This window comes from Bos indicus, chromosome X (genome assembly GCF_029378745.1).
Source record: "Bos indicus isolate NIAB-ARS_2022 breed Sahiwal x Tharparkar chromosome X, NIAB-ARS_B.indTharparkar_mat_pri_1.0, whole genome shotgun sequence".
NCBI lineage: Eukaryota > Metazoa > Chordata > Mammalia > Artiodactyla > Bovidae > Bos > Bos indicus.
This window is the reverse complement of record NC_091789.1, coordinates 136,363,009-136,388,825: the sequence shown is the minus strand read 5'-3', so window position 1 is coordinate 136,388,825 and position 25,817 is coordinate 136,363,009. Positions and strand designations below refer to the sequence as shown.

The following is a 25,817-nucleotide window of genomic DNA, read 5'->3' as shown; positions in this document are numbered from 1 at the left end:
ATATATCTGTAATTATCTTTTTTTTTCTTTTCTCCCTAAAACTACATTTGGAGAAAAAAATCAAAGTAGCCTCTTGACCTTTTAGAGGTGAAATTTAGGTATTGCCAAACTAAGCCAAAAAAATGGAAGGCAGGTTATTTACTTTAACCAAACTTTAATTCTGAAGTAAACATTATAAAGCTGTATTTTTAGCAGCTGAGTATTAACCAGGTATAATGAATCAGAACAGTTTTGAGAGGAAGCTTGAGAACTGTATATGAGGGCCCCAAATCACATTCAAAGCTGCCTAATTTGGATGATCCTTAAGAGAAACCTGAAGAATTCCTTCAACGATGGGCCATTGATGGGCTTAGACGTGTGCTTAGGGGTCCTTATGGTTATTGTTAATATCAGCACTATCATCACCATCACCACCATTATAATTGCCGCAATGACAACTTATGGTATCTGTTGTTCCCACCCTGAGAAAAGTCTGGAAGTATTTCATAAATGGAGGTTTGTACATAGGCTTCTATTACCATGCTCTGACGTTGCAAGATGATAGAAGTCAAAGGCAACGTCAGAGCATGGCGTTGCCTTATTTATTCTTCCCCCAGGAGGCTGTGGTGCCTGTAGTGTGCGTTGTGGATGCCATCCTCTCTGAGCCAGTCCAGCCCACTTCTGCATCATTCTCTCTGATAACATCTCTCAGCCTCTCTGCTACTCTTTTTTTGAGTTGTAGCCTCTGTGCTCCTTTGCTTAGCAGATTTCTCCTCTGGGGAAAGAGATAAAGTGATTTCAGGTGGAGTGATAGATGTGCATTCAAAGACTTTTGGCTTTTTCAATTTCTTTTTGTAGAATGTGTATGATGGTGAAGCAGACATGATTGTCAGCCACTTTTCATAGCCCCCAGTGTATTCTGGGTTTCTGGCAGTGTCTGTAGAAGTTTGTCTGTCAGGCCAGGATGCTACAACTCTTATGCAGTTTCCCTGGTTTTTATTTTTTTGTTTTATTTTTAAATAAAAAAATTTTTTTTTGCTATGGGTAGCCCTGCTTGTGTAAAATTATGTTGTTGTTAGGTGATTTACTAAAAAAAATTTCTTAATTCATATTCTTTCTGGTTAAACATTTTGTTCCATCTTGCCATGGTATGAGATAGTCTTCACCTTTCCAACAGAGACAAATAATGCTGGATTTTTTTTTTTTTTTTGAGAAATTAATTACTGACTCATGTTGCTTTCCCCCATGTACTCACTTCAGTTCAGTTCAGTCGCATCTGACTCTTTGTGACTCCATGCACTGCAGCACGCCAGGCCTCCCTGTCCATCACCAACTCCCGGAGTTTACCCAAACTCATGTCCATCAAGTTGGTGATGCGATCCAGCCATCTCATCCTCTGTCGTCCCCTTCTCCTCCTGCCCCCAATCCCTCCCAGCATCAGGGTCTTTTCCAATGAGTCAACTCTTCGCATGAGGTGGCCAAAGTATTGGAGTTTCAGCTTCAGCATCAGTCCTTCCAGTGAACACCCAGGACTGATCTCCTTTAGGATGGATCTCCTTGCAGTCCAAGGGACTCTCAAGAATCTTCTCCAACACCACAGTTCAAAATCATCAATTCTTCAGTGCTCAGCTTTCTTCACAGTCCAACTCTCACATCCATACATGACTACTGGTGTACTCACTTATCATCTGTCTAAAAGGAAAGGACCAAATATACAGATGGCTGTCAAATCTGGAAATGGAGATATTTTAAACACAGGAATGCATGCTTAAAGTTTATTTTATTTTTGGCTGTGCTGCATGTCTTGTGGAATCTTAGTTCCCTGACTAGGGATTGAACCCAGGCCCCTGGCAGTGAAAGCTTAGAGTCCTAACCACAGGAACACCAGGGAAGTCCTCATGCTTGGAGTTTAAATAGAACTTGGTACCAGCAGCCCTGTGAGGGATGACTCCATGCAGGTGTTTGTTGTGAATGGAGCTATAGCTGATTCAGGTCTTGAGAAGTTTGCTCAGCAGTACATCTTTTTTAGAAGACAGCAGAGCTGTACCATGTACTTATTTCCATCAAGAATTAAAGAGTACAATTTCAAGTATATGTGTCTTTAGCCACGTTTCTTAGGTTATTGAATTGCTTTTTTTGTAAACAGGCTTATTGAGATATAATTCACATACCACATTCAGCTAAGGTATACAATTCAGTGGTTTTGAGCATATTGACAGTTGTGCAACTGTCATTATAGTCTAATTTTAGAACATCTTCATCACTCCAGAAAGAAAACCTGTATCCATTAGCAGTCATCTACTGTTCTCCTCTTGCCCCAGCCTCTGGTAATCACTAAGCTATTTTCTGTCTCTGGAATTTGCCTACTCTGGGCATTTCATATAAATAGAAACATATGACATGTGGTCTTTTGTGACAGGCTTCCTTCATTTAGTATAATGTTTGTTTTTTGATCTTCCAGTTTTATTGAGATATAGTTGATGTATTTGTTGTTGTTGTTCAGTCTCTAAGTCATGTCCAACTCTTTGTGACCCCATGGACTGCAGCTTGCCAGGCTCTTCTGTCCTCCACTGTCTCCCAGAGTTTGCTCAGATTCACGTCCACTGAGTTGATGATGCTATCTAACCATCTCATTTTCTCCCACCCTCTTCTCTTTTTGCCTTCAATCTTTCCAAGCATCAGGGTCTTTTCTAATGAGTCAGCTCTTTGCATCAGGTGGCCAAAGTATTGGAGCTTCAGCCCTTCCAATGAATATTCAGGGTTGATTTCCTTTAGGAGTGACTAGTTGGGTATCCTTGCTGTCCTAGGGACTCTCAAGAGTCTTCTCCAGCACCACAGTTCGAAAGCATCAATTCTTTAGCGCTCAGTCTTCTTTATGGTCCAACTCTCATATCCGTCCATGGCTACTGGAAAAAGCATAGCTTTGACTATATGGACCTTTGTCAGCAAAGTGATGTCTCTGGTTTTTAATATGCTCTATAGGTTTCTCATGGCTTTCCTTCCAAGGAACAACTGCCTTTGAATTTCATTGCTGTAGTCCCTGTCCACAGTGATTTTAGAGCCCAAGAAAATAAAATCTGTCACTGCTTCCATAGTTGATATATGCAACTGGATAAGTTTAAGGTGTATGGCCAAATGATTTGATTTATGCACATTTTGAAATGATTACCACAATAACTTTAGTGAATATCCATCATCTCACATAGGCACCATTAAAGAATTAGGAAAAAATAGTTTTTTCTTGTGATGAGATCACTTTGTATAATATTTTAAAGTTCATTCACAGTGTAGCATGTATCAGTGCTTTATTCCTTTTCATTGATGAATAATATTCCATTTTATGGATAGAACACATTTTGTTTATCCATTTTTCAGCTGATGGAAATTTGAGTTGCTTCCACTTTGGGGCTGTTAGAAAAAATGCTGCTGTGAATATCCATGTACAAGTTTTTGTGTACACACATGTTTTCACTTCTCTTGAGAATAAACTGAGGAGTGAATTGATTGGATCACATTATACCTTGTGTTATACTTTTTGAGGAACTAGCAAAATACTTTCCAAAGCAGCTATACCATTTTACATTCCTCTACCAGCAATGTATGAGGGGTCCAATTTCCCCATATCCTTGTTAACTTTGGTTACTCTCTCTCTTTGATTTTAGCCATCCTAGTGGGAATAAAGTAGTATCTCACTGTGGTTTTTATTTGAATTAATGACTACTGATATTAAACGTCTTTTTGTGTGCTTATTAGCCATTTGTGTGTCTTCTTTGGTGAAATATCTCTTCCTATCTCTTGTCCATTTATAAACTGGGTTGTTTATTATTGAGTTTTAAGTGTTCTTTATATATTCCGGATGTAAGTTTCTTATTAGATACATAATTTGCAAGTATTTTTCTTTGTTTTTCTCCTCTTTCTTGATAGTATCCGTTGTAGCACAAATGATTTTTATTTTGATGAAGTAGAATTTATCTAATTTTTTTCTTTTTTTACTTGTGCTTTTGGTGTCATGTCTAAGAAACCATTGCCTAATACAAAATCATGAAGATTGATTCCTATGTTTTCTTCTAAGTGTTTTATAATTTTAGGTCTTACATTTAGGTTTGTGATCCATTTTAAGTTAATTTTTATATAGATTGTGAAGAAGAGGTTCAACTTCATTCTTTTGTATATGGATATCAAGTTGTCTCAGCATCATTTATTGAATAGACAATTTCTCCCCTACTCAATTGTTTTGTACCCTTGTTGAAAATCAGTTGACCACAAATGTAAGGGTTTATTTATGGATTCTCCATTCAGTTCCATTGATCTATATGTCTGTTATTATGTGAGTACTATACTGTCTTGATTCCTGTTAGTTTTTGCTAAGTTGTTCTTTTTCAAGAATATTTTTGCTATTTTGGGTCCCTTGCATTTTTATATGAAATTTAGGGCCAGCTGGTCAAATTCTGCAAAAAAAAAAAAAAAAAAAAAAGAAAGATTGCTTCAATTCTGTAAATGAATTTTGGGAGTATCACCGTTTTAACAGTATTCAGTCTTTTGACCCATGAACACAGAATGTCTTTCCATTTATTTAGATTTTTAAAATGTCTTTAAGTGGTGTTCTTTTGGATTTCTTTTTATCTATTTTTTTCTACTCCTAAATTATTTTATTTCGTTAAGGATCTGGTTTATAATCCAGCTGGGACAAGAAAATGAAAGAAGGGCACGGTTGAGATACATTTGGTTGAGACACATTCTGTGTTCTAAATTATGTCTGGAGGCTTCATTGTGATGCCAAGAATGACTTGTCTGAGCATTCTTAAACCCTAGATCAGATTACCACCAGGCAGTATTGTAACTCCATTCTTTGAAACAGTTTGAAAACAGAAGTATTGCTTATCTCTCTTGGGCTGTTCTGATTCTGAGAGGTAAACCAATTAACTTTTGGGAGCACCAGATAACTCCAGGAATTTACCCTACTTTAAGTTTTAGAATTTATCTTTATTTGATTCTTTGAATATATTTAAAATAAAAAGAATACCAAAAGGCTTATAGTGACAAGTCTTCCTCTTATCCCTATCTGCATCTACCCAGTCACCCTTAAAAAATTTATATATCTTTCTAGAATTTGTTTATATATATACCAAATATGAATATATTATCCTTTAATCTTATCAGAGGACAGACTCCATGCTAATTGAGAGTTTATAAGAAATTATAGTAAGTAGGTTTTACACAGAATTTTAAACTAATCAGCACATGATCAATTTGGGTATTCATCTTAGTATAAGTGGAAATGTCTCCCTTAAATGAGTTAGCAGAAAGTTTTCTTCTGCACGCCGATAAAATTCTCTTATTTCATGACAGGGAGGCTGTTTGAATCAGGGTTGAGCACCCTCTGCGTAAGAGATTCTGGCAAATACCCACATGATGGGACTGCTTGTCAGAACCTCTTGCTGCTTGTAAGAAAATACCTAGAGCATAGGTTTGTTCTTGACTGAAGTCATGGGCAAATGCTCTACAACTCTGGCTGAATCCCATACCAGATTCAGATACAGTGTATGTTCTATACATATTCCTTAGCCTAAATCATTATGTTTTTCCTCTGTGTATATAAAATTTTTCAATGCAAATTAACTTATACCTCACTAGAAACCTAAAAAAAAAAAAATGTCAAGGTTTATGGAAGACAGAAATATTGGCAAAATATACAGCTTTTAAAAACATTTTCATCATAATATGCACATCACTTCATTTTCATTCCAACCCATATTATTAATTTACTTTTCTTTCCAAGAAGCTGTCTATTAAAGACATGGCCGACTTTCCTGTCCCTACCCAAGATGTGACTGGTGATGACAAACAAGGTATGAAAAGAATGAGTTTTCTCCCTTTGGGAACATTTTCTGTGTATTTAAAAAATCTATTTCTCTTGGAATGGCTGGTTTCTAGAGTGTATGAGGACTGTTCTCAGTATATGAACACATTTGGATGGATTAAGTTGTTCAGTTGTTGTCACTGAACTATAGTTCATAAAGCAGTAATGAGCTTGAGTGTCCAAAGCCTTCAGTTACGACTTTGTACTCACAGCTGATCCTCAGGCTACTCTGACACCTTATATTGGAATCTGGCCATACTAATTAGGAAATGACTGGAAGCTGAATGGTTTGAGAACATAACATCTTGTATTGACAGGTGTGATCCCAGAATATCAATATAAATGTACATTTGCACACAGATCTAACCGTTGAGGAAGTTACCTTCTGGAGAGAGAGTTTCTGTCCCTGGGCTTTATTCTCTGTGACTTTGTGGGTGTTGGGCTGTGATGTGGAGCCTTATCTTACTGGGTGGGTGAGAGCATTGCAGCACAGTGTTGCTTGTTATAATTAGCATAAAGCACAGGAATGACTTGGCTTGGCACTGTCTAGAAGAGAAGGAAGAACACCCTACTTCCTCCCATGCTTCTATCATAATGCTTTATAATCGATCGAGTCCTTCCTCATGCACTGCATTATTCAGTCCTCACAAAATTGAATGGAGGCTGGTATATTTTATCGCCTAAAATATATAGATGAGTAAACTCAAGTTCAGGCAGTATGAATCATTTATTCAGTAAGAAAAAGAGCAGTGGTAAAAACTAAGATTTTCTAATTCTCAAGCCAGTATCCCTTCTATTGGACTGTAGCCCACCAGGCTCCTCTGTCCCTGGGATTTCCTAGGCAAGAATACTGGAGTGAGTTGCCATTTCCTTCTCCAGGGGATCTTCCCAACCCAGGGATCAAATCCAGATCTCCTGCATTGTAGGCGGATTCTTCACTGACTGAGCCAACAGGGAAACAATTACAATAGTTGCACGCTCTCTATTTCAGTGTTTGATCAGGAGGGACAGGCAGACCTGGACATTGTCTTTAGCAGCAAGCACTTTGATAACTCTCTTTACTAGTGGATCTTAGCCTAAATGTCCATTGGAATAACCTGTGTGTGTGTGTGAAGTTGCTCAGTCATGTCCAACTCTTGTGACCCCGTGGACTGTAGCCCGCCAGGCTCCTCTGTCCATGGGTTTCTCCAGGCTAGAATACTGGAGTGGGTTGCCATTTCCTTCTCCAGGGGATCTTCCCAACCCAGGGATCGAGCCCTGGTCTCCTGCATTGCAGGCAGATGCTTTATCCTCTGAGCCACCAGGGAAGCTGGTGAGCTCTAAAAATCCTGAGGCCTGGCTCTCACTCCCAGAAAGATCCTGATGTCTTTGCTTGGGAAAAAATGGGGAATTTTGATATTTCCTGGTAATACTCTCCCAAGCCACTGGTGGCACTCTCTCTGGAACATTGAAAATATGTCTTTATTCTCTGTAGGAGTAGAGCCCATTATCATAGGAGGCTTTTATTGTTTTAGTAAGTGCTATAGCAACTTATAGGTATATATAACACTGTTTTCATAAGTGATAACCTGGAATTCTTTGTTTTAATGTAACATGCTTTAGATGTAATTTTTTTTCTTTCCTCTTCTTTTCTTTAAAAACAAAAACACTGGTAGCTTTGAAGAGTGCTACTGATGAAGCCTTACCAAAGGACATGTCTGAGGATTCAGGTAGGAGAAAACCAATTTAATATATTTTAAATGTAATTATTTCTTTAAAAAAAAAAAAAAAAAACAGCCTTGTAGTTTCAGTGAGAAGACTGGCACATTTGTGATTTTATATGTGTATATATATATATATATTTCTTTCCAAATATTTGTTGTGTGTTTTATTCTAAGGAAACGTTTTGGTTTCTTTTTCACTCCTTCGCTCTTCTCAGGTATGAGAAGAGGGTGATTTCTTTGTAAGTTCTAAATATAGTTTTCACTGAAAGGATCCCTCCGTTTGAATTGAGGGTCTCATTGTCACTAAGTGTAAAGTTGAGAAGGCTTTAATTTGAGAAGATTTTAGTAAGCCATTGTGGTTTCTCTGTAGAGTAAGGAGCTGATGGAATGGATCAACGGGAGGCTCATAGGTGAAACTTTGCATTTCCAAAATAAAAATCTCAAATATTTTCATTATACTTCACCACCAGGAAAACAGGTAAATGTGCTTATACATGGAGTAGATTCCATGGAGAAAAAGAAAAGTTGTGTTTGCCCAGGTTTTTGGAGAGTCAGGACTGTGTCTGTGGACCATGGAGATGGCCAGGCCTGTGTCCTCAGCTTTCTCGATGGAGCTGTCATTGAACCAAGATGAACCTAGTTTAGAACTACTGGCTAGGGGTGTTTGTAGTTCTGGTTATAGGGACACGAAAGAAGTTGCTCATTTCTCGTTTATTGTTTTCTCTTTTAATATTTAATAATTAAATCATGTTTGTTTCAGTTAGCTAGGTGTCATCCAAGCTTTATTTGTTAAAGTTAGAGCAAAGGAATCAATATTTATCGAGGCTTAGTAGTGTATTTCCAAAACACCAAGTTCATTTAAGGTTTAAAAGAAAGAGGTATAGAGATAGAGAAAGGAATGGGGAGCAAGTGAGAGGGGAAGAGGGAGATGGAGGAAGAGAGAATGAATATGAAGGAGAATATATGATTGATTACAGTGATGAGGCCTAAGAATCTGTATTTTTAGGCAACCCCTGGAGGATTCTAATGTTCAGCCTATTTGGGGAACCACTACCTCTCAAAAACAATGTTAAGAAATAGGAAATTAAGATTGTAAATCAACTGTGACTCCAAAAATGGTAGGAATTTTCAAGCTGTGTTTTGGTTTTTGGAACTGATTCAAGTTCCTTCATCATGGGGGAAGTGCTCTATTTGCATAGGACAATCACCTGACATAGGTTCCTTCCAACTCTAATTGTTGGAAATGAAGTGAATACGGTCCCAGTTTTTGTAAACTTCGTGTTATGGTATTAATAAAAGCTATTTAAATTTGGAAAGTTAAATTGTGCTTCTCCAGCAACCTTTTTGGCTTAGAGCTCTTCCTGTTTATTTCCATGAGCATGCCCCATGTTCTCTGGGGCAGGAGTTTTAGATGTCATTTTCAACATTTAATAGGGCATGGCATCCATCACCAGTCAGAGCCTATCAGGGTATATGTGCCGCAGTATGTAAAGTATATCTGAATTTGTTTCACATTCTGCCTGGGAGCATGCTGTGTGGTTTTTGATTTGTTCTTTGCTGCCCTTTCTGGAGTGGCTATGAGGGAATACCTCATCTGAAAGTTTATTTAATACCCGGGGAACATTTGGATTCTTAGTGAAAGACAGGAGTTTTAAGATGGTGGTTTCTAATTCTGGAGGCTTTCCATACCATGTTAGCAGTTCACCTTGGTTGAGTTGCTGTCTTCTGGAGAATTAAACTTTAGGCTTGCCTTCCTGTCCTGTTTCTGTTTCCTGGAAAGGTGATGTGCCTGGGGTGTTCTAGGAAATTCTCACTCTTCTTCTCTCTGCCCAGCTCAGTGAGAAGCTATGATTTGCCCGTGGTCTTCTGCCTGAATTCCGACACAACCTGCCCTCACCATTTTTGCAGATGTTCACATGCTCCAAATGCTGAGTCCGACTTTCAGGGGCTTGGAAGCTGATGGAAGACTTAACTAGAATCGTGTTCTCCAGCTTTTTCTGATCTGGAACCTGTTGGGACTTACCAGCCCTGCCTGGGATCTCATTTCCCACTTCTGCCCTTCCTTCTGCAGAGGGTGGTGATAACCATGATAATAGTAATGGCAGTGAAGAGAATGTTGTGGCCTATAGGTGGGATGGGACTGTATCATCAGGGAGTTGGGTATTCCTTGATATGTAATTTTTCTCATAGGCTCTTACCCTTTTAATTGCTGAGTGTGTGTATAGTAGTAGAATCTGATGGATTTCTTAGCTAATGCCACATTCCAGCCTAATTCACCAGGCCACTCTGCACCACAGCCATCTTTTTCTGTGTGTCTCCGCATCATGCCAAGGGTGTCGGACCTGCTTGTCCACAAACTGTAGCCTTCAGCCTGCTGTTGGTGTTTCTCGCAGTTGCCACCCTGATGGTCTTAAGCAGCAGAGCACTTCTCTCCTTGCATTCCCTGCACCCACCTGTATCTCCTTTGCTGTCTTAGAAAAAACTAAATTTTGAAACCAAATTTCTAAGCTTAAAAAATTAAGGACACTGTACAAGAGTAATATTTTGCAATTCTAGAACACGTTTACTTTTTAAAGTGCTTTCACCTTCTTATCTCTCCGTGTGAGAAAGGGGCCTCATTTTTATTCCCTTCATTCTGTAGGTGAGGAGACTGAGGTTCAGAGAAATCACAGCTAGTGAATGTCGCAGCCAGGAGAAGTTGGCCTAGTCTCTAACCCTCAGCCACCCCTCTCACCCCCTCTGTCTGCCTGTCTATCACCAACAGGATTCCTGCTCCTTCCACACCCATCCACACCCCAGCATAAAGACAGATAATGGCAGTGGACAAAGGAATTAACAAGTTATCATGATCTGGTTTGGGGAATAGTCTTTTAACATGACCTAGACTTCTCTGACTCACACATTTCTGGGAAGCAGTGGGGCCTGAGAGATGCAGATCAGAGCCAGCCATGGTGAATGGAGTCCTACTGTCTGCCCAGCTCCTGGAAAGCTTGCTGGGCTGGAGGAGAGTTTCTCTTGGGCCACTGTCCTTTGCTGCCCAGGGGCCTGGGGGAGGAGAGGTGGTTGTCTGTCCTCGGGCAGGTGCCACTGTGGGTGCACGAGACCCAGCAAGGCAGGTTCACACTGCTAGGCCTCCCACGCTTCTCAGGGCTCTGGCAGCCTTCCAGTGGTTTATAGTCAAAAGGTGGCTGTATTCTCACTCCGACAAGCCAGGGTGCTTTGGTCGGGAGAAATGCATGTCTTCTGCAGCTGACCATAGTGAAGGGAATGTGTGTTCCTAGTTTGCTTTGTACCTTGGTAGTATCTCCGTTCCCCATTTCTGCCCTGCTTATCTAACCTAAGGAGTTTAAGGGCTCCTTGGTAGCTCAGTGGTAAAGAATCTGCCTGCAATGCAATTGACATGGGTTCAATGTCTGGATTGGGAAGATCTCCTGGAGAAGGAAATGGCTACCCACTCCAATAGTCTTGCCTGGAGAATCCTATAGACAGAGGAGTCTGGTGGGCTATGGTCCATGGGGTCGCAAAGAGTCAGACATGACTGAGTGACTAACACTTTCACTTAATGATCATCAGAAATCCAGCATGCTTCCCACCAAGGAAGGTTTTTATCTTTGGAGTAATGTAAAAGAGGATGACATCATGCAATGAAACATTTTCTTTCTCATTATTCCCAACAACTTACGATGGGAAAGTAGGCTTCATGTGTGTTGGTAGTGAGCAAGCTAGTTTATGATATAAATTGGTGAAGGAAAAGTTGTCTGGTTGACAAAATATATTCCATAATACTCTCTGTATAATTTGAGACACAATAATATTTTCTTATGGGAAAAACTGCATAGTTCATTTCAGCTTAATTGTGGGAGCTTTGATTTCTTGTGGTCATGCTGTCCTGGTGGTGTATTTTAAGAAAACCTTAAAAATATATAGCCTGATAGATTTCTTCTTAGAATTCAGGGAAGACTGGTTCAAAATCTGTTATTATTTAATACTTGACTATCATGATAGACCAAGAAACCCTCAAGTCTGAACCCATCATTGTATAAATAGATAACCTCTTGAGGGAGTTGTCTTTTTAGACTGGAATTTCTTCATTAGCCAGCTTCGATTTAAGAATGGCTTTGTGGCTAGTGCTCTGATGAAAGGAAAGATATGTTGCTTTTTCTTTCCTATTAATTGTGCCTTTAGCTTTAGAAATAAAATTATGAAATCACAACAATGTGGAAGTGGTCAAGTTTTCCACAGGGATGTTTGTACCTCACGTTTACTGTTGATGTGTTCTGTACTAGCCCAGGTGCTGCTTATAAACCTGTTTAACTGCAGACATGAAACCCAAGCAAACAGCAAATAATCTTTGTTTCAGCCACTCCTAAGGATTCCAACAGTCTCAAAGCAAGACCAAGATCCAGGTAGTGTTTATTTAAATTTCTGCTTTAATGCCCTTTGTGCCCTCTCCCTGACTAGAAGTAAATCTCCCAATGAAAAACCTAACCCACGATCCCCTTTCCCTTCAGTTTGACACTTAGCCTGTAGGTGACTTCACTTGTCTCTAGGGGCCTGACTGGAGCCCGCAGTGCTGCTGGGGAGGCTCTTAGTTTCTGTGTTTACTGGTGCCGGAAGAGGGGCTGCAGCTCTTTGGCAAGCTGACATGAAGAAGGGGGCTGTGTGACATGACCCAGTTGCTGCAGGATGATAACGAATAGTGGGAAAGTACCTTTGAAAAGAGGGAAATATGGTTAAAAGGTAACTAACACTGAAATTTCCTGTCATGACAAGGTGAACACCAAAAAATAAGAAGTCTGGGTATAAAATCTAGAGTAGGGAATGAAAATGCTCTGGCAATTTCAGTAAGGCTCAAAACTGCAGGTAAGCAGTGTTTGTGGACTGTTTCATCCTGTTAGAGTCTCTTCTCAGCTTCATAATTGCTGAGTCAGGAGAAGCTAGGAGCAAAGGGAGAGCCATCAGATAGTAGATAGGAGGAGTGAAGAGGAATACAGAGATGCTGATAGAACTCCTAGGACCTCAAGGAGGGGACATGGTATTGAGATTATTGTTCACCAGTAGACTGCAGTGGGAGATGGGATGCTGCTTGTGTGTTTTCCAAGTTTTGCTTTGGCTCTCAATGACTTTTTTTCCCTCCTTTTGGCTACTAGATGTGTTCCTGAGAAGGTGAATTTAAATATGATCATATTTTGTATGCTTGAAATACTGCCATTTAAGGAACTCTGGTCTCCTTGTAAGTCAAAGAATTACACCTTAGTTTACTTTTTATATCTGGATTTTCCAAGTTTGGAGAAGGCAATGGCACCCCACTCCAGTACTCTTGCCTGGAAAATCCCATGGATGGAGGAGCCTGGTAGGCTGCAGTCCATGGGGTCGCTAAGAGTCGGATACGACTGAGCGACTTCACTTTCACTTTGCACTTTCATGCATTGGAGAAGGAAATGGCAACCCACTCCAGTGTTCTTGCCTGGAGAATCCCAGGGATGGGGGAGCCTGGTGGGCTGCCATCTCTGGGGTCGCACAGAGTCGGACACGACTGAAGTGACTTAGCAGTAGCAGTTTCCAAGTTAGAGTTTTGTTTCCTTGTTTATAGAAGATACAAATACCTATGTTCATATTTGTTAAAGCAAATATGTACAAGTAATAGATACTTTTGTTCATATTTGTTAAAACAACAGGTACAGTAATTTTTGGTAGAAAAAAAGGTATAGTCCCTATTTCTCTCTATGGCCACCACATTTACTCATCCTGTTTTTAAAGGATGAATGGGTCTTTTACAAATTACTCTGTCCTGGCTCTAGGATGTAGGTGTAGTAACATTTGTCTGCCTTTGTAGTAGACAAATACTTCTCTGAATGTCAGAAATCAACCCTCATAGTTTTTTTTTTTTTTTTTCTGCTAGCTTCCTCTCTGTCTCTCAAAGCAAGTGAAATGACAAAAACCACAATCACACATTCTATTATTAATATTTCTGCCTAAATTTTATATATGATTCTTTTAGGGATTGTCCTCTTGGTTTAATTTGGATGTTGTTATTTTCACTACACCCAACTGGGTCTTTACTGAGACCATGAGAATCAAATTATTTGAATCCTCCTCTTTAGAATAACAAAACTTTTTAGAAATGTAAGGGGAAGGGAAATCACCCTTCTAATACTACTACATTCATTATTTTGTTGAGTCCCTGCACATTTATATTTTAATTGGCTGTATTAATAGTTTTATAGTATCACTTATTGAATATTCATTTACCTTTCTGTATAAAAATATAAATACACAGGTTATATATGGAAGTAAAATGAAATAAGATACGTAGTATGAGATTGTATGTTCAACTATATATATATATGTGTGTATATATACCTGCACACGATTTATACATACCATATTATATTTTCTTTCTTGAGTAAAAAATGTCACTAGAGCTATATCTGGCATAGAAAGTTCTTTCTAGCTAGGGTCCCTAATTTCCTTGTTTAATCAGGAGTTCCCATTTGAAAACTTTGTTGCCCTTTTCTGTGGATTTTTTTATTCTAGTTGAAAGGATCAGAGCACTCTTCCTGTTAGTTCTTGCCTGCCTTTGCCTTGCGTGTCTTGCAAGCTGTGTTACAAGGATCACTGCAAGAGCATATCACATGTCATTATGGTGGCTTTATTAAAGATTGCAACGTTGCATGATGAACAAAACTCTGGACTACCACATAGAAACCGTGAGGAAGTTTTTCAGGAAAATAAGAACTTGCTATGTCAAAACTAGCTTTACCAAGAACTGAAGTTGCTTAAGAGTAATGAATAGATTCTAATTTCCTGAGTGCTACTGTAATAGCTAAATATCAAGGCAATTTCCTGAGGCTAATTTGTCTCTAGGACACATCTCTGACTCAAAGGTCATTTTCTTCTTTGGCATGAAGTTAGCTCAGAAGCTGAATAGAACAGACATAAGATGTATATATGCACTTCTTAGAAAACCATATTGGGAACTCACTGACATAGTCCTCAGCAATAGACTAATGTACTTAGTTGAATTAATTTAGAAAATAAGCAGGATTCTAATAGTCTACCTGCTCCTGTCCAAAGGTTTCTTCCCTGGCTCATAGACAGTGTCGAAGCATTTTAAAAATGGAATTTAGAAACTGAGATTGAAGTTTGAATGAAATGTATTTAAGTTGCTAATTTACCCAGTTCCTTTTTCATTAAATGCCATTAATTGGAATTATAATCTCAGAAATTGCCTAGTTAGCTCCTGCCTTGTTATAGATTGAGAGAGAAGGTTGAGGATGCTTTTGCTTTGAAATTTCCCCCAAACCTGTGTTTCTCATGATAAGACACCGAAGGCCCCTCAATCTGATTGATGTATGTTTTCCTTTCCTGAATTTCATTTGTGGCATATTCTGTTGAACATTTGATTCTTCTTCTCAGCTTATCTGTCCCAGTTCCATATGTGCCTGTTATCACATTTACATGTAAACAGGAGTCAAGTTCTGTGGTCAGTTAATACCATGAAGCCCTTCTATTAAAATATGGATATACCTAACCAGATGCATTGACATGTTATTGTTATTAACAATTCCAATCAAAATGGATTTGAATTTACAGACAGTGTTTCCTCTTGGGTAAGTTTAGGTCTAAGGTGTAATAAAAGCAAAGAGGTTAAAAAAGGTTGTGACTCAGGTGGGGGTTGGGTGCTTGTTGCAGCTGGTGTGGCATTGAGAGGGCAGCAGGGACATGGCCTCTCTGGGAGCTCCACAGGCCTTGGCAGTCACTTAGACTTTTGTGGGTATTTTCTGTTTCAGCCCAACTTCAGAGAGTGAAGCTTTGCTGTTTCCCTTCTGACCTTCCCTTATTTTGCTGCAGATCTTACTCTAGCACCTCCATAGAAGAGGCCATGAAAAGGGGCGAGGACCCTCCCACCCCGCCACCGCGGCCACAGAAAACCCATTCCAGAGCCTCCTCCTTGGATCTGAATAAAGTCTTCCAGCCCAGTGTGCCAGGTGAAGTGCCCTTCTGCACGCCAGCCCTTCCCTTTCCTGTTGGAGTCAGTGGATGGGTGTCACCACAGAGGTCTCTATGGGTCCAGAGAATGAGCAGACCAGGCCCAATTGGCCTTCACGTGGCTGGGGTGTTCTTAGGTAGGAAGGCCCTTCTAGGCACATAGATACTGTGTGTCTGCAGCCTTGCCCACATTCATGATGGACCAGGAATTACAGAATTCTGTACCCAGAGGATGAAAATGCTTCATCCCCAGACAGCCCACTGAATGTTTGGCCAGGGTCTTGTTCCTTGCATCATGGTAATTTGTGTCCAGGATTGCCATCTGTTGTTTCTTCAGATGCTTATGCTGTTCTGTGAAAGGTCTCGGTGATTATTGCCTGGCCAGAATTTTCTGCATTTTATCCTTTTGGTGAAGATCCTGTGTCCTCCAAGTGTTAATACTAAGGGGGTCTCTGCTTTCTAAGTGACCAATGATTAGGTGTTTGGTGTAGGTGTCTAAGGCAAATGCTTCTTCAGGTCGGCTGCTCTGGAGCTTCTGGGGATGGAACTTGCTCAAGTCAGCTGCTGTACAGCTGGGACAGGGGGGTTGGGGTCTTATTCGCTCCCCTGGCACCCTGTGAAAAGGGGCTGTCCTCCTGGGGAGACTGTGGAAGCACAGATGGGAGCCATACCTTGAAGGGAGCGAAGGTGCTAGCATACAGGGCTATCCAGAGTGTTATTTTGGGGGCCACAAGGGCCTTTCCATTGACTACTGCAGGCAAGCTATAAATGCAATAATTTCCTGGAACTTTTTTCTATATCTATGTGCATTTTAAATCAACCTCAGATGCTAGTGATTTGCAGGTGGTTATCCATTCGACTAAAGCAAGAAAAGACTCTCCTTGGCTCACACATTAGCATGATCCCTGTGTCCCGACAGAGCTCAGCATGTTTTATTTATTCTAATAAAGTACTCTCCTCACAGAAAAGTTACAGATTGTTTTTTAATATACTAGAATCTGGAACTCTCTATGAAATTTGATTCTCTGCCATGAGTTCATCAGATAAAAATTTGTCTTGAATTTTCCCCCATACTTTGATCCAAATTCTGGCATAATTTCATAGTAACTGGTATTTGGGGTGGGAGTAGGCACAGATGATGATGCTATAAAAATTTCACATGGCTCTGGTGGATAAAGACCTAGAAAATTTTTCTATGGATGCAGGATTATTAAAACAATCTGGTAAGCCATACATTTTCCTTGAGAGGAGAGAGGCTGGAAACATGCCCCCTCCCTCAGGCTATGTCTTTGCCCATGAGGAGTGCCAGCTGTGCTGGAGGATGGACAGGCCATGGCCTTTATGACGTGGCACCCTAGAGTGGGAGAGAGAACACTGAATTTGGAGTCTAGCCCAGCTACTTATCAACTATTTGATTTTTAGCAAGTGGCTTAATCTTTTCTGTATCTCAGATTCCTAATCTGGGAAACAGGGCCAACCCTCCAGAGAATTAATGGGATGTTGAGATAATAGACGTCATCCAAGTAGTGCCATGTTCAGACCCTAGACTCTCGTACCTACCAAAGACCAATGGGGAGAGAGGGTCTGAGGAAGGTCCCTGACTCCCTGCCCGCTGTGGGACAGTTGTGTGACTCATTCTCCATAGTGCCTGGGATGGCTCGCAGAGAGATCAAGCCTCGGTGGCCTGTGGCAGTCACCTGTTCATTAACAACTCTGGGCCCACTGCCCTGCTTCCCTGTTGTGCTTGCCCCACGCCTACATCAAATGCCTGCTCCTGAGAATTTACACAGCTTCTTTTTACATCTCTGATGTTGATACAACTTCAAGTGAAAAGCATTTTGGTTTGATAAATGCCAAAGAATAGTTAGATGGGTGACATCTGTATTTGTAAATTAATTCCATTATCTTTCTAGTACAGTGTACACAAATGAAATTTTAATGGGCAGTTTAAATTGATCACACGAGGATCATTTCTGTAGTATGACAAGCAGGGGACACCATTGCACCTACTTAATTTGTTTGCATGTGTGTTAATTCTCACAGGAAAGAACAAAGGTCTGTCTCAACTCTGTGGAATTTTAGTGTATTCCCTATTGCTAGAGATTACTTACTAAAATTTCTGACAGTCTACGAAAACACAGGCTAGAGTCTAAACCAGTTACCATAGCGGCCTTAGTGAGAACCACGGTTCCCTTCTAGTCACCCTCTGCTGCATTTGTCTTTATGTGCCACTCTGGCTAAGCTTGGTCACACAGTGTTTGCTGTCATGTATCGTGAGCTTCCTCATCAGCCCTCTTTCAACTTTTGTTTCTTTGTGTCTGTGTGATGCGGATGTATGGCGGTGGCAGTGGATTGCACAGAATGGGGGTTTCTCTCTCCCTGTCTGCCCCTACCCCCTGCCTCCTCCTTGTCTCTTCCTCACACCCCCTTCGTGTGTACTCTCCTCACTCCTTTCTCATGGGGTCCTTTGTGAGCCTCTTCCTTTCCCCTCAGTGTTTACTCCTGTTCCCCTCTCCTCCCCTCCCCTTTGAGTTTCTCTCCTCCCCTCACCCCTTCAAAGGTGTCTGCCTCTCTTTCCCTGGCTCCCCCCATCCTCTCACTACCCTCATGTCGTAAACATGGCAGAGGTTATTAATGACTTGGTGGCTATATCTTTGTTTCCTTGTGTACTTACTTTCTTTGGCTGAAATCGGAGATGCTGACTCAAAATACCTTTGAAGTGTAAATAGACATTGCCAAACCATGCTGTCAGAAACTTATACCTATCAACTTACCCTACCTGTAACATTGTCTGAGAATGTGTCCTCACACCCTTACTAGCACTGGCTAATGTTCATCTTTTTAATCGTTACCTATTTAATGGGCAAATGTCTGCATTTCCTTGATTCCTAGTGAAGCCAAACATCTTTTCATATCATTATCAGGCATTAATATTTATTCTTTTGTGAATTGCTATATGGAGGCACACTTAGCTTCAGGTGTTCCTGGTCTGTACCTAATCACAGTGACCACTTGTCTCCTCTTTATTTTTCCTATGAGATTTTGGGCCTGTTTTATCTCAGACACTTAGGAATGTGAAGATGACCCTGGGGAAGCTAAGCTAATTTGCTCCTTCATGGGGTCCATGTCCTCCCAGTCCCCATCTTTTGGCTAACTTTATCACTTAAGACAGACTCTACCTAGACCATGCTATTTATAACAATAGAAGAATAAGAAAAAGTAAAGAAGATAGGGAGAGATAGTGTACCTCTTGAGAAATCTGTTTGCAGCTCAGGAAGCAACAGTTAGAACTGGACATGGAAAACAGGCTGGTTCCAAATAGGGAAAGGAGTATGTCAAGGCTGTAGATTATCACCTTGCTTATTTAACTTCTATGCAGAGTACATCATGAGAAGTGCTGGGCTAGAGAAAGCACAAGCTAGAATCAAGGTTGCTGGGAGAAATATCAATAATCTCAGATATGCAGATGACACCACCCTTATGGCAGAAAGTGAAGAAGTAAAAGAGCCTCCTGATGAAAGTGAGAGAGGAGAATGAAAAGGTTGGCTTAAAGCTCAACATTCAGAAAACTAAGATCATGGCATCCGGTACCATCACTTCATGGCAAACAGATGGGGAAACAGTGACAGACTTTATTTTCTTGGGCTCCAAAATCACTGCAGATGGTGACTGCAGCCATGAAATTAAAAGATGCTTGCTCCTTGGAAGAAAAGTTACGACCAACCTAGACAGCATATTAAAAAGCAGAGACATTACTTTGCCAACAAAGGTCCATCTAGTCAAGGCTATGGTTTTTCCAGTGGTCATGTATGGGTGTGAGAGTTAGACTATAAAGAAAGCTGACCTCCAAAGAATGGATGCTTTTGAACTGTGGTGTTGGAGAAGACTCTTGAGAGTCCCTTGGACTGCAAGGAGATCCAACCAGACCATCCTAAAGGAAATCAGTCCTGGATATTCATTGGAAGGACTGATGCTGAGGCTGACGCTCCAATACTTTGGGTACCTGATGTGAAGAACTGACTCATTGGAAAAGACCCTGATGCCAGGAAAGACTGAAGGCAGGAGGAGAAGGGGACGACAGAGGATGAGATGGTTGGATGGCATCACTGACTCAATGGACATGAGTTTGAGTAAACTCTGGGAGTTGGCAATGGACAGGGAGGCCTGGCATGCTGCATTCCATGGGATCACAAAGAGATGGACGCGACTGAGTGACTGAACTGAACTGAATGTGCAATGAAATAAGATGTAAACTTGAGTTGGAAAGGGACAGATACAATGAAGCCAGTTTTTTAAAAATGAGAATCACAGGACTGTGAAAAACACAGTGAATGAGGATAAGTTGCTTGAGTCAGAGTAGCCTAGAGTGTAGTGATAGTATGGAGAAGAAAGAGAATGGAGAGAAGATGCAAAGAAGCAAGCATGAGAGCAGGAAATGAAGGAAAAGGTGAGATGGTTGTTGTATAGGAGTGATGATGTTTACACAGAGGGTGAAGCAAATTGGATAAGAGCTTGTAGAGACCAAGGAGAGGAAAGTCTGCAGACTCGGTTTAGGATTCTTGGGAAGGAAGGAATAACTCGGAAGTGGGTGGCATTAATGCCTTCAAATTTATGATGATAGGTAACATGATATAGAAAATAATGAAGAACTGATTTAGATTGTGAGTTTATAGAAATGAATGAGCTCAACTCTGGCTGCAGGTGACAGTTGGCTTTAATTTGGTGTCTGTGAAGAGGATGTGAATATATGATTTATAGGATTCTGGCTGTCATAGAGCTCCAGATAGATAGGTGCTGGCATTATACCTAAAATGTGTGTTTTCATAGGAAGAAATTGACATAATAGGGTCACTGTGTGGAAAAGGGAACTCATCTTTGTCACAGCTGTTCCGGGCCTTGGATCCACCCTTTTGCTGTCCCATGCAGCTGCTCTGTTAGAAAAAAAATGTATAAGATGATCTAAGGAAGTGATGATGCAAGTGTACAAAATCTAGAGGCAGTCAAACCCTGGACTTCCTCAGTGAGGTTTAGATATTATAGCTCTATACTTAGAGCCATGAAACATATGTCATTGTTGTTTAGTCGCTCAGTTGTGTCCGACTCTGCAACCCCAAGGACTGCAGAACGCCAGACTTTCCTGTCCTTCACCATCTCCAAGAGCTTGCTCAGACTCATGTCGGTTGAGTCGGTGATGCCATCCAACCATATCATGCTCTGTTGTCCCCTTCTCCTCTTACCTTCAATCTTTCCCAGCATCAGGGTCTTTTCTAATGAGTCAGCTCTTCACATCAGATGCCCAAAGTATTGGAGCGTCAGCCTCAGCATCAGTCCTTCCAATGAACACCCAGGACTGATCTCCTCTAGGATGGACTTGTTGGATCTCCGTGTAGTCCAAGGGACTCTCAAGAGTCTTCTCCAACACCACAGTTCAAAAGCATCAATTATTTGGTGCTTAGCCTTCTTTATGGTCCAACTCTCACATCCGTACATGACTACTGGAAAAACCATAGCTTTGACTATACCAACCTTTGTCAGCAAAGTAATGTCTCTGCTTTTTAAATATGCTGTCTAGGTTGGTCATAGCTTTTCTTCCAAGGAGCAAGTGTCTTTTAATTTCTTGGCTGCAGCCACCATCTGCAGTGATTTTGGAGCCCAAGAAAATGAAGTCTCTCCCTGTTTCCACTGTTTCCCCATCTATTTGCATGAAGTGATGGGACTAGATGCCATAAACTTAGTTTCTTGAATGTTGAATTTTAAGCCAGTTTTTTCACTCTCCTGTTTCACCTTCATCAAGAGGCTCTTTAGTTCCTCTTCGCTTTCTGCCATATAACATATAATATTACTGATATTCCTATAAGAAAAATCAACACAGTGAAGATAATACTTTCTAGACTTTAACTTCCTTTTCCTCACTGAAACAGTTGTTTTCGTAAGGTTTTTACCCCCCTCATGAAAGGGTTTCTTTTGTGACTGTGAGGGGTGAAAAGGCCCCTCCTCCCACTCTTGACATTGTCCTACCTCCTCCAAAGTCTTGGGTTTGCAGCCTGAGGTTGCATAGTGACAATCAGCTGCCTCAGTGCCACATATAGCACTGTTTCAGCCACTGAACCTCCACTGACAGGAGCGGCAGAAATTGTGGGGGGAGATGTAGCTATCCTTTTAGAGCTTCAAACCAGGAACCTTCATCATGTCCACACAAATCTAAGTGGAAAACTTAGTCCCTTGGATAGTGTTAGCTGCCAGGCAGTGCAAAATGAAGTCCCTGGCAGGGCCATAACTTCCCAGTGCCACGCTGCTTACTTTAAGAAAGATTAGGTGTTGGTGGACAGCTCTTTCCACCGCATCCTGTATGGCCAAGGATATTGAGAACCACATGTTAAAACCATTACCTTGGCCATCAAAAACCAAGGCTGGTATCTGCCCATGGGTAGCTAATGTCCTCTCTCTGCTTTAGACATACTGATAATAAAAGTTCATTCCATTGTTAAGAAATTACCAAACAAAAAAAAAAAGAAAAGAAATTACCATGGACTATACAATCCACGGAATTCTCCAGGCCAGAATACTGAAGTGGGTAGCCTTTCCCTTCTCCAGGGGATCTTCCCAACCCAGGGATTGAACCCAGGTCTTCTGCATTGCAGGTGGATTGTTTACCAGCTGAGCCACAAAGGAAGGCCAAGAATACTGGAGTGGGTAGCCTATCCCTTCTCCAGCGGATCTTCTTGACCCAGGAATTGAACTGGGGTCTCCTGCATTGCGGGCAGATTCTTTACCAACTGAGCTATCAGGGAAGCCCCAAGGTCACATATATTTCCAGTATATATTACAATCATGGGCTTCCCTGGTGACTCAGATGGTAAAGAATTGCTTACAATGCAGGAGACCTGGGTTCGATTTCTGGGTCAGGAAGATCCCGTGGAGAAAGGAATGGCAACCCACTCCAGTATTATTGCCTTGAGAATCCCATGGACAGAGGAGCCTGGTGAGCTATAACCCATGGGATCACAAAGAGTTGGACGCGGCTGACTGACTAACACTTTCACTTCCATAGATTATAATTATTTTTAAAGTAGATAAATCAAGATTTTTAGTTGGAGTTTAATATCAAACTCAACAATTAATAGAATGAATATACAGACAAGTAGGAGGATATGTTGTTCAGTCGCTAAGTCATGTCTGACTGACTCATTGTGACCCCATGGATGCATGCCAGGCTTCCCTGTCCTTCACTATCTCCTGGAGTTTGCTCAAACTCATGTCCATTGAGTCAGTGACACCATAGTAGGCCTGAAAAGCACTATGAACCAATTCAACATAATTAAGATTTATATAGTTTTCACACAACAGGATACAAATTCAAGTTCCCATAGACTATCAACTGGGAGACACTGGAGCATGTCCAGGGACATGAAACAAGGTGCAAAAATTTCATTGTCTAAAAGTATTGAATTCATGTGCAGTCTGTTCTCTTATCACTTGAAATTAAGCTAGAAATCAATGTTAAAAGATAAATGAAAATAACCCACGTATTTTCAAGTGCAGTTTGACATTTACCAAGAGAAATCTTTGACTTAGCCATAGAAAGCCTCAGGAAAGTTAAAAGATTGCAAAAACACAGAGAGTTATTATAGAGAAGAAAGCATTTAAATGAGAAATTAATGTCAAAATGAGAAATTAATATCAAAGATACTTTTAAAAATCCCATGTATTTGGAAATTAAATGTCCATTTTTGAATATATCCAAGAAGATAGATGTTTCTGATGGGTGTATCTAAGAAGCCATAATAAGGGAAATTAGGAAATACTTATAAAGAATAAAAATGAAGAGAGAATTCACCAGAGTTTGTTGCATGCAGCTGAACCTGCTCAGTGCAGTTAAATACAATGTGGAGTCTTGAATAAAGTGTGGAAACAAATAATGGATATTAGCATAAAGTTTTGTGAATTCAAACTTTACTTAATAATACTGTATTACATGTTAATTTCCTGTTTTTTTTTTCAACATTATTTCTTTATATCCTTGGAATTGGATTAGAAGTTTCAAGGCTCATTAAATTTTTTTTTTTGAGATAAATTTTTTAGACGTTTAGCAGTAATACTAGATGCTGGAATACCTGAAACTGTCAAAATTTTGAGTGAATATGAATTAGAAATCTAGCATTCCATTCATAGTAAATCAAAATGTCATAAATTTTTTAGCTAGGCAAAAATTTATAAAGTTTCTAAAAAATATATATTGTACATACTGTTTGTATGTATTCAAAAGCTTTTTTACCACACTTGATAAAGGCTTGAGAAAGAACAACAACAGCAACAAAAAGAGATGGAGAAATTGGAAAACATAAACTAAATGAAGTGGGAACACTGAGTATGAAATAGAAAAAATGAAACGTTAGGTAAAAGTAACAGATCATCATATAGTCCAGTTGTTTTTAAACATGGCTGCTCATTGGAAACACATCTGCAGCTTTGGAGAAAAAAAGCAGTACCTGGCATTTGTATTTTTCAAAAAATTCCAAGTTAATTCTGATATGCATCTGAATTTTAAAAAGTGATTACAAGTTTTTCTATTAAATGGTAGCTTTAATGATACAGAATTGTATTATTTTCTGTTAATCATTCATGATACGATGGTATTAAGCAAATAAAAGTTACATAATCACTATAGTAAAAGATGTTTATCAATTTTCACAATCAATAACCAGATTAAAAAAGATAATTATAATTGCAAGCTGTAATGGAAACACGGTTAACCTAACTATATAAAATAATTATATACAATTTGGGGAGTTAAATAGAGTGATGTGGTAAGTGGAAATGCATACATGCACATGTTTTCATCTGCCCAGCCAGTCTATGTCTTTTGGTTGGTGCATTTAATCTGTTTACATTTAGGGTAATTATTGATATGTATGATTCTATTACCATTTTCTTAATTGTTTTGGGTTTACTTTGTAAAAATCTTTTCCTTGTGTGTCCTTCCTAAAGAAGTTCATTTAGCATTTGTTGTAAATGGTTTGGTGGTGCTGAATTATCTTACCTTTTGCTTGTCTGGAAAGCTTTTGGTTTGTCCATCAAACCTGAAGGAGAGTCTTGCTGGGTAGTGTATTCTTGGTTGTAGGTTCTTCCCTTTCATCACTTTAAATATATCATGCTATTGCCTTCTGGCTTGTAGAATTTCTGTTGAGCAATCAGCTGATAACCTTATGGGAGTTCCCTTATATGTTATTAATACCTGTTGTATTTCCTTTGTTGCTTTTAATATTTTTCTTTGTTTTTAATTTTTGTCATTTTAATTACTATGTGTCTCAATGTGTTCCTCCGTGGATTTATCCTGCCTGGGATTCTGTGCTTCCTGGACTTGGTTGATTATTTCCTTTTCCATGTTAGGGAAGTTTTCAGCTATTCTTCAAATATTTTCTCGGGTCCTTTCTCTCTCTTTCTATTCTCCTCTGGGACCCCTATAATGCGAATGTTCATGTATTTAATGTTGTTCTAGAAGTCTCTTAGGCTGACTTCATTTCTTTTCATTCTTTTTTTCTATATTCTGTTCTGTGGCAGTAGTTTCCACTGTTCTGTCCTCCAGCTCACCTATCCATTATTTTGCCTTAGTTATTCTGCTATTGATTCCTTTTAGTGTACTGTTCATCTTTGTTCTTTAGTTCTTATAGATCTTTGGTAAACATTTCTTGCATCTTCTCCATTCTTTTCCCAAGATCCTGGATCATCTTCACTATCATTATTCTGAATTGTTTTTCTGGAAGGTTGCCTATCTTCAGAGCTTCCTTGGTGGCTCAGATGGTAAAGAATCCACCTGCAATGCAGGAGACCCGGGTTCAATCCCAGGGTTAGGAAGATCTCTTGGAGAAACTAATGACTGCCGACTCCAGTATTCTTGCCTGGAGAATTCCATGGACAGAGGAGCCTGCCTGGCTAAAGTCCATAGCGTTGCAAAGAGTTGGACATGACTAAAGCGACTTAGCACACATGCATCCCTATCTCCACTTCTTTTAATTGTTTTTCTGAGGTTTTATCTTGTTCCTTCATCTGGGACATAACCTTCTTCTTTTTCATTCTGATTAATTTTTACATTGGGGTTTTTGTTTCAACCACTGTGGTTCTGCTTGCTTCTGTCTGTCCTCTGGTGGATGAGGCTAAGAGACTTGTGTAAGCTTCCTAATGAGAGGGGCTGGGAAAAACTGGGTCTTGCTCTGGTGGGCAGGGCCAGTGCTCCGTAAGACTTTAATTCAATTATCTGCTGATGGGTCGGGTTGCACTCCCTG

At 40.1% G+C, this 25,817-nt stretch overlaps 1 protein-coding gene across 3 annotated transcripts in view; it reads left to right on the top strand.

Moving 5' to 3' along the window:
• REPS2 (RALBP1 associated Eps domain containing 2) overlaps positions 1 to 25,817 on the top strand; it is a 245,457-nt gene that overhangs the window by 128,255 nt on the left and 91,385 nt on the right. For all 3 annotated transcript variants that reach the window (XM_070784250.1, XM_070784249.1, XM_070784251.1), the window contains 4 exons: positions 5,759 to 5,828; positions 7,495 to 7,548; positions 11,903 to 11,948; positions 15,397 to 15,533. In XM_070784250.1, coding sequence (XP_070640351.1) covers positions 5,759 to 5,828; positions 7,495 to 7,548; positions 11,903 to 11,948; positions 15,397 to 15,533 — 307 coding nt within the window. The remainder of the gene's footprint in view (positions 1 to 5,758; positions 5,829 to 7,494; positions 7,549 to 11,902; positions 11,949 to 15,396; positions 15,534 to 25,817) is intronic.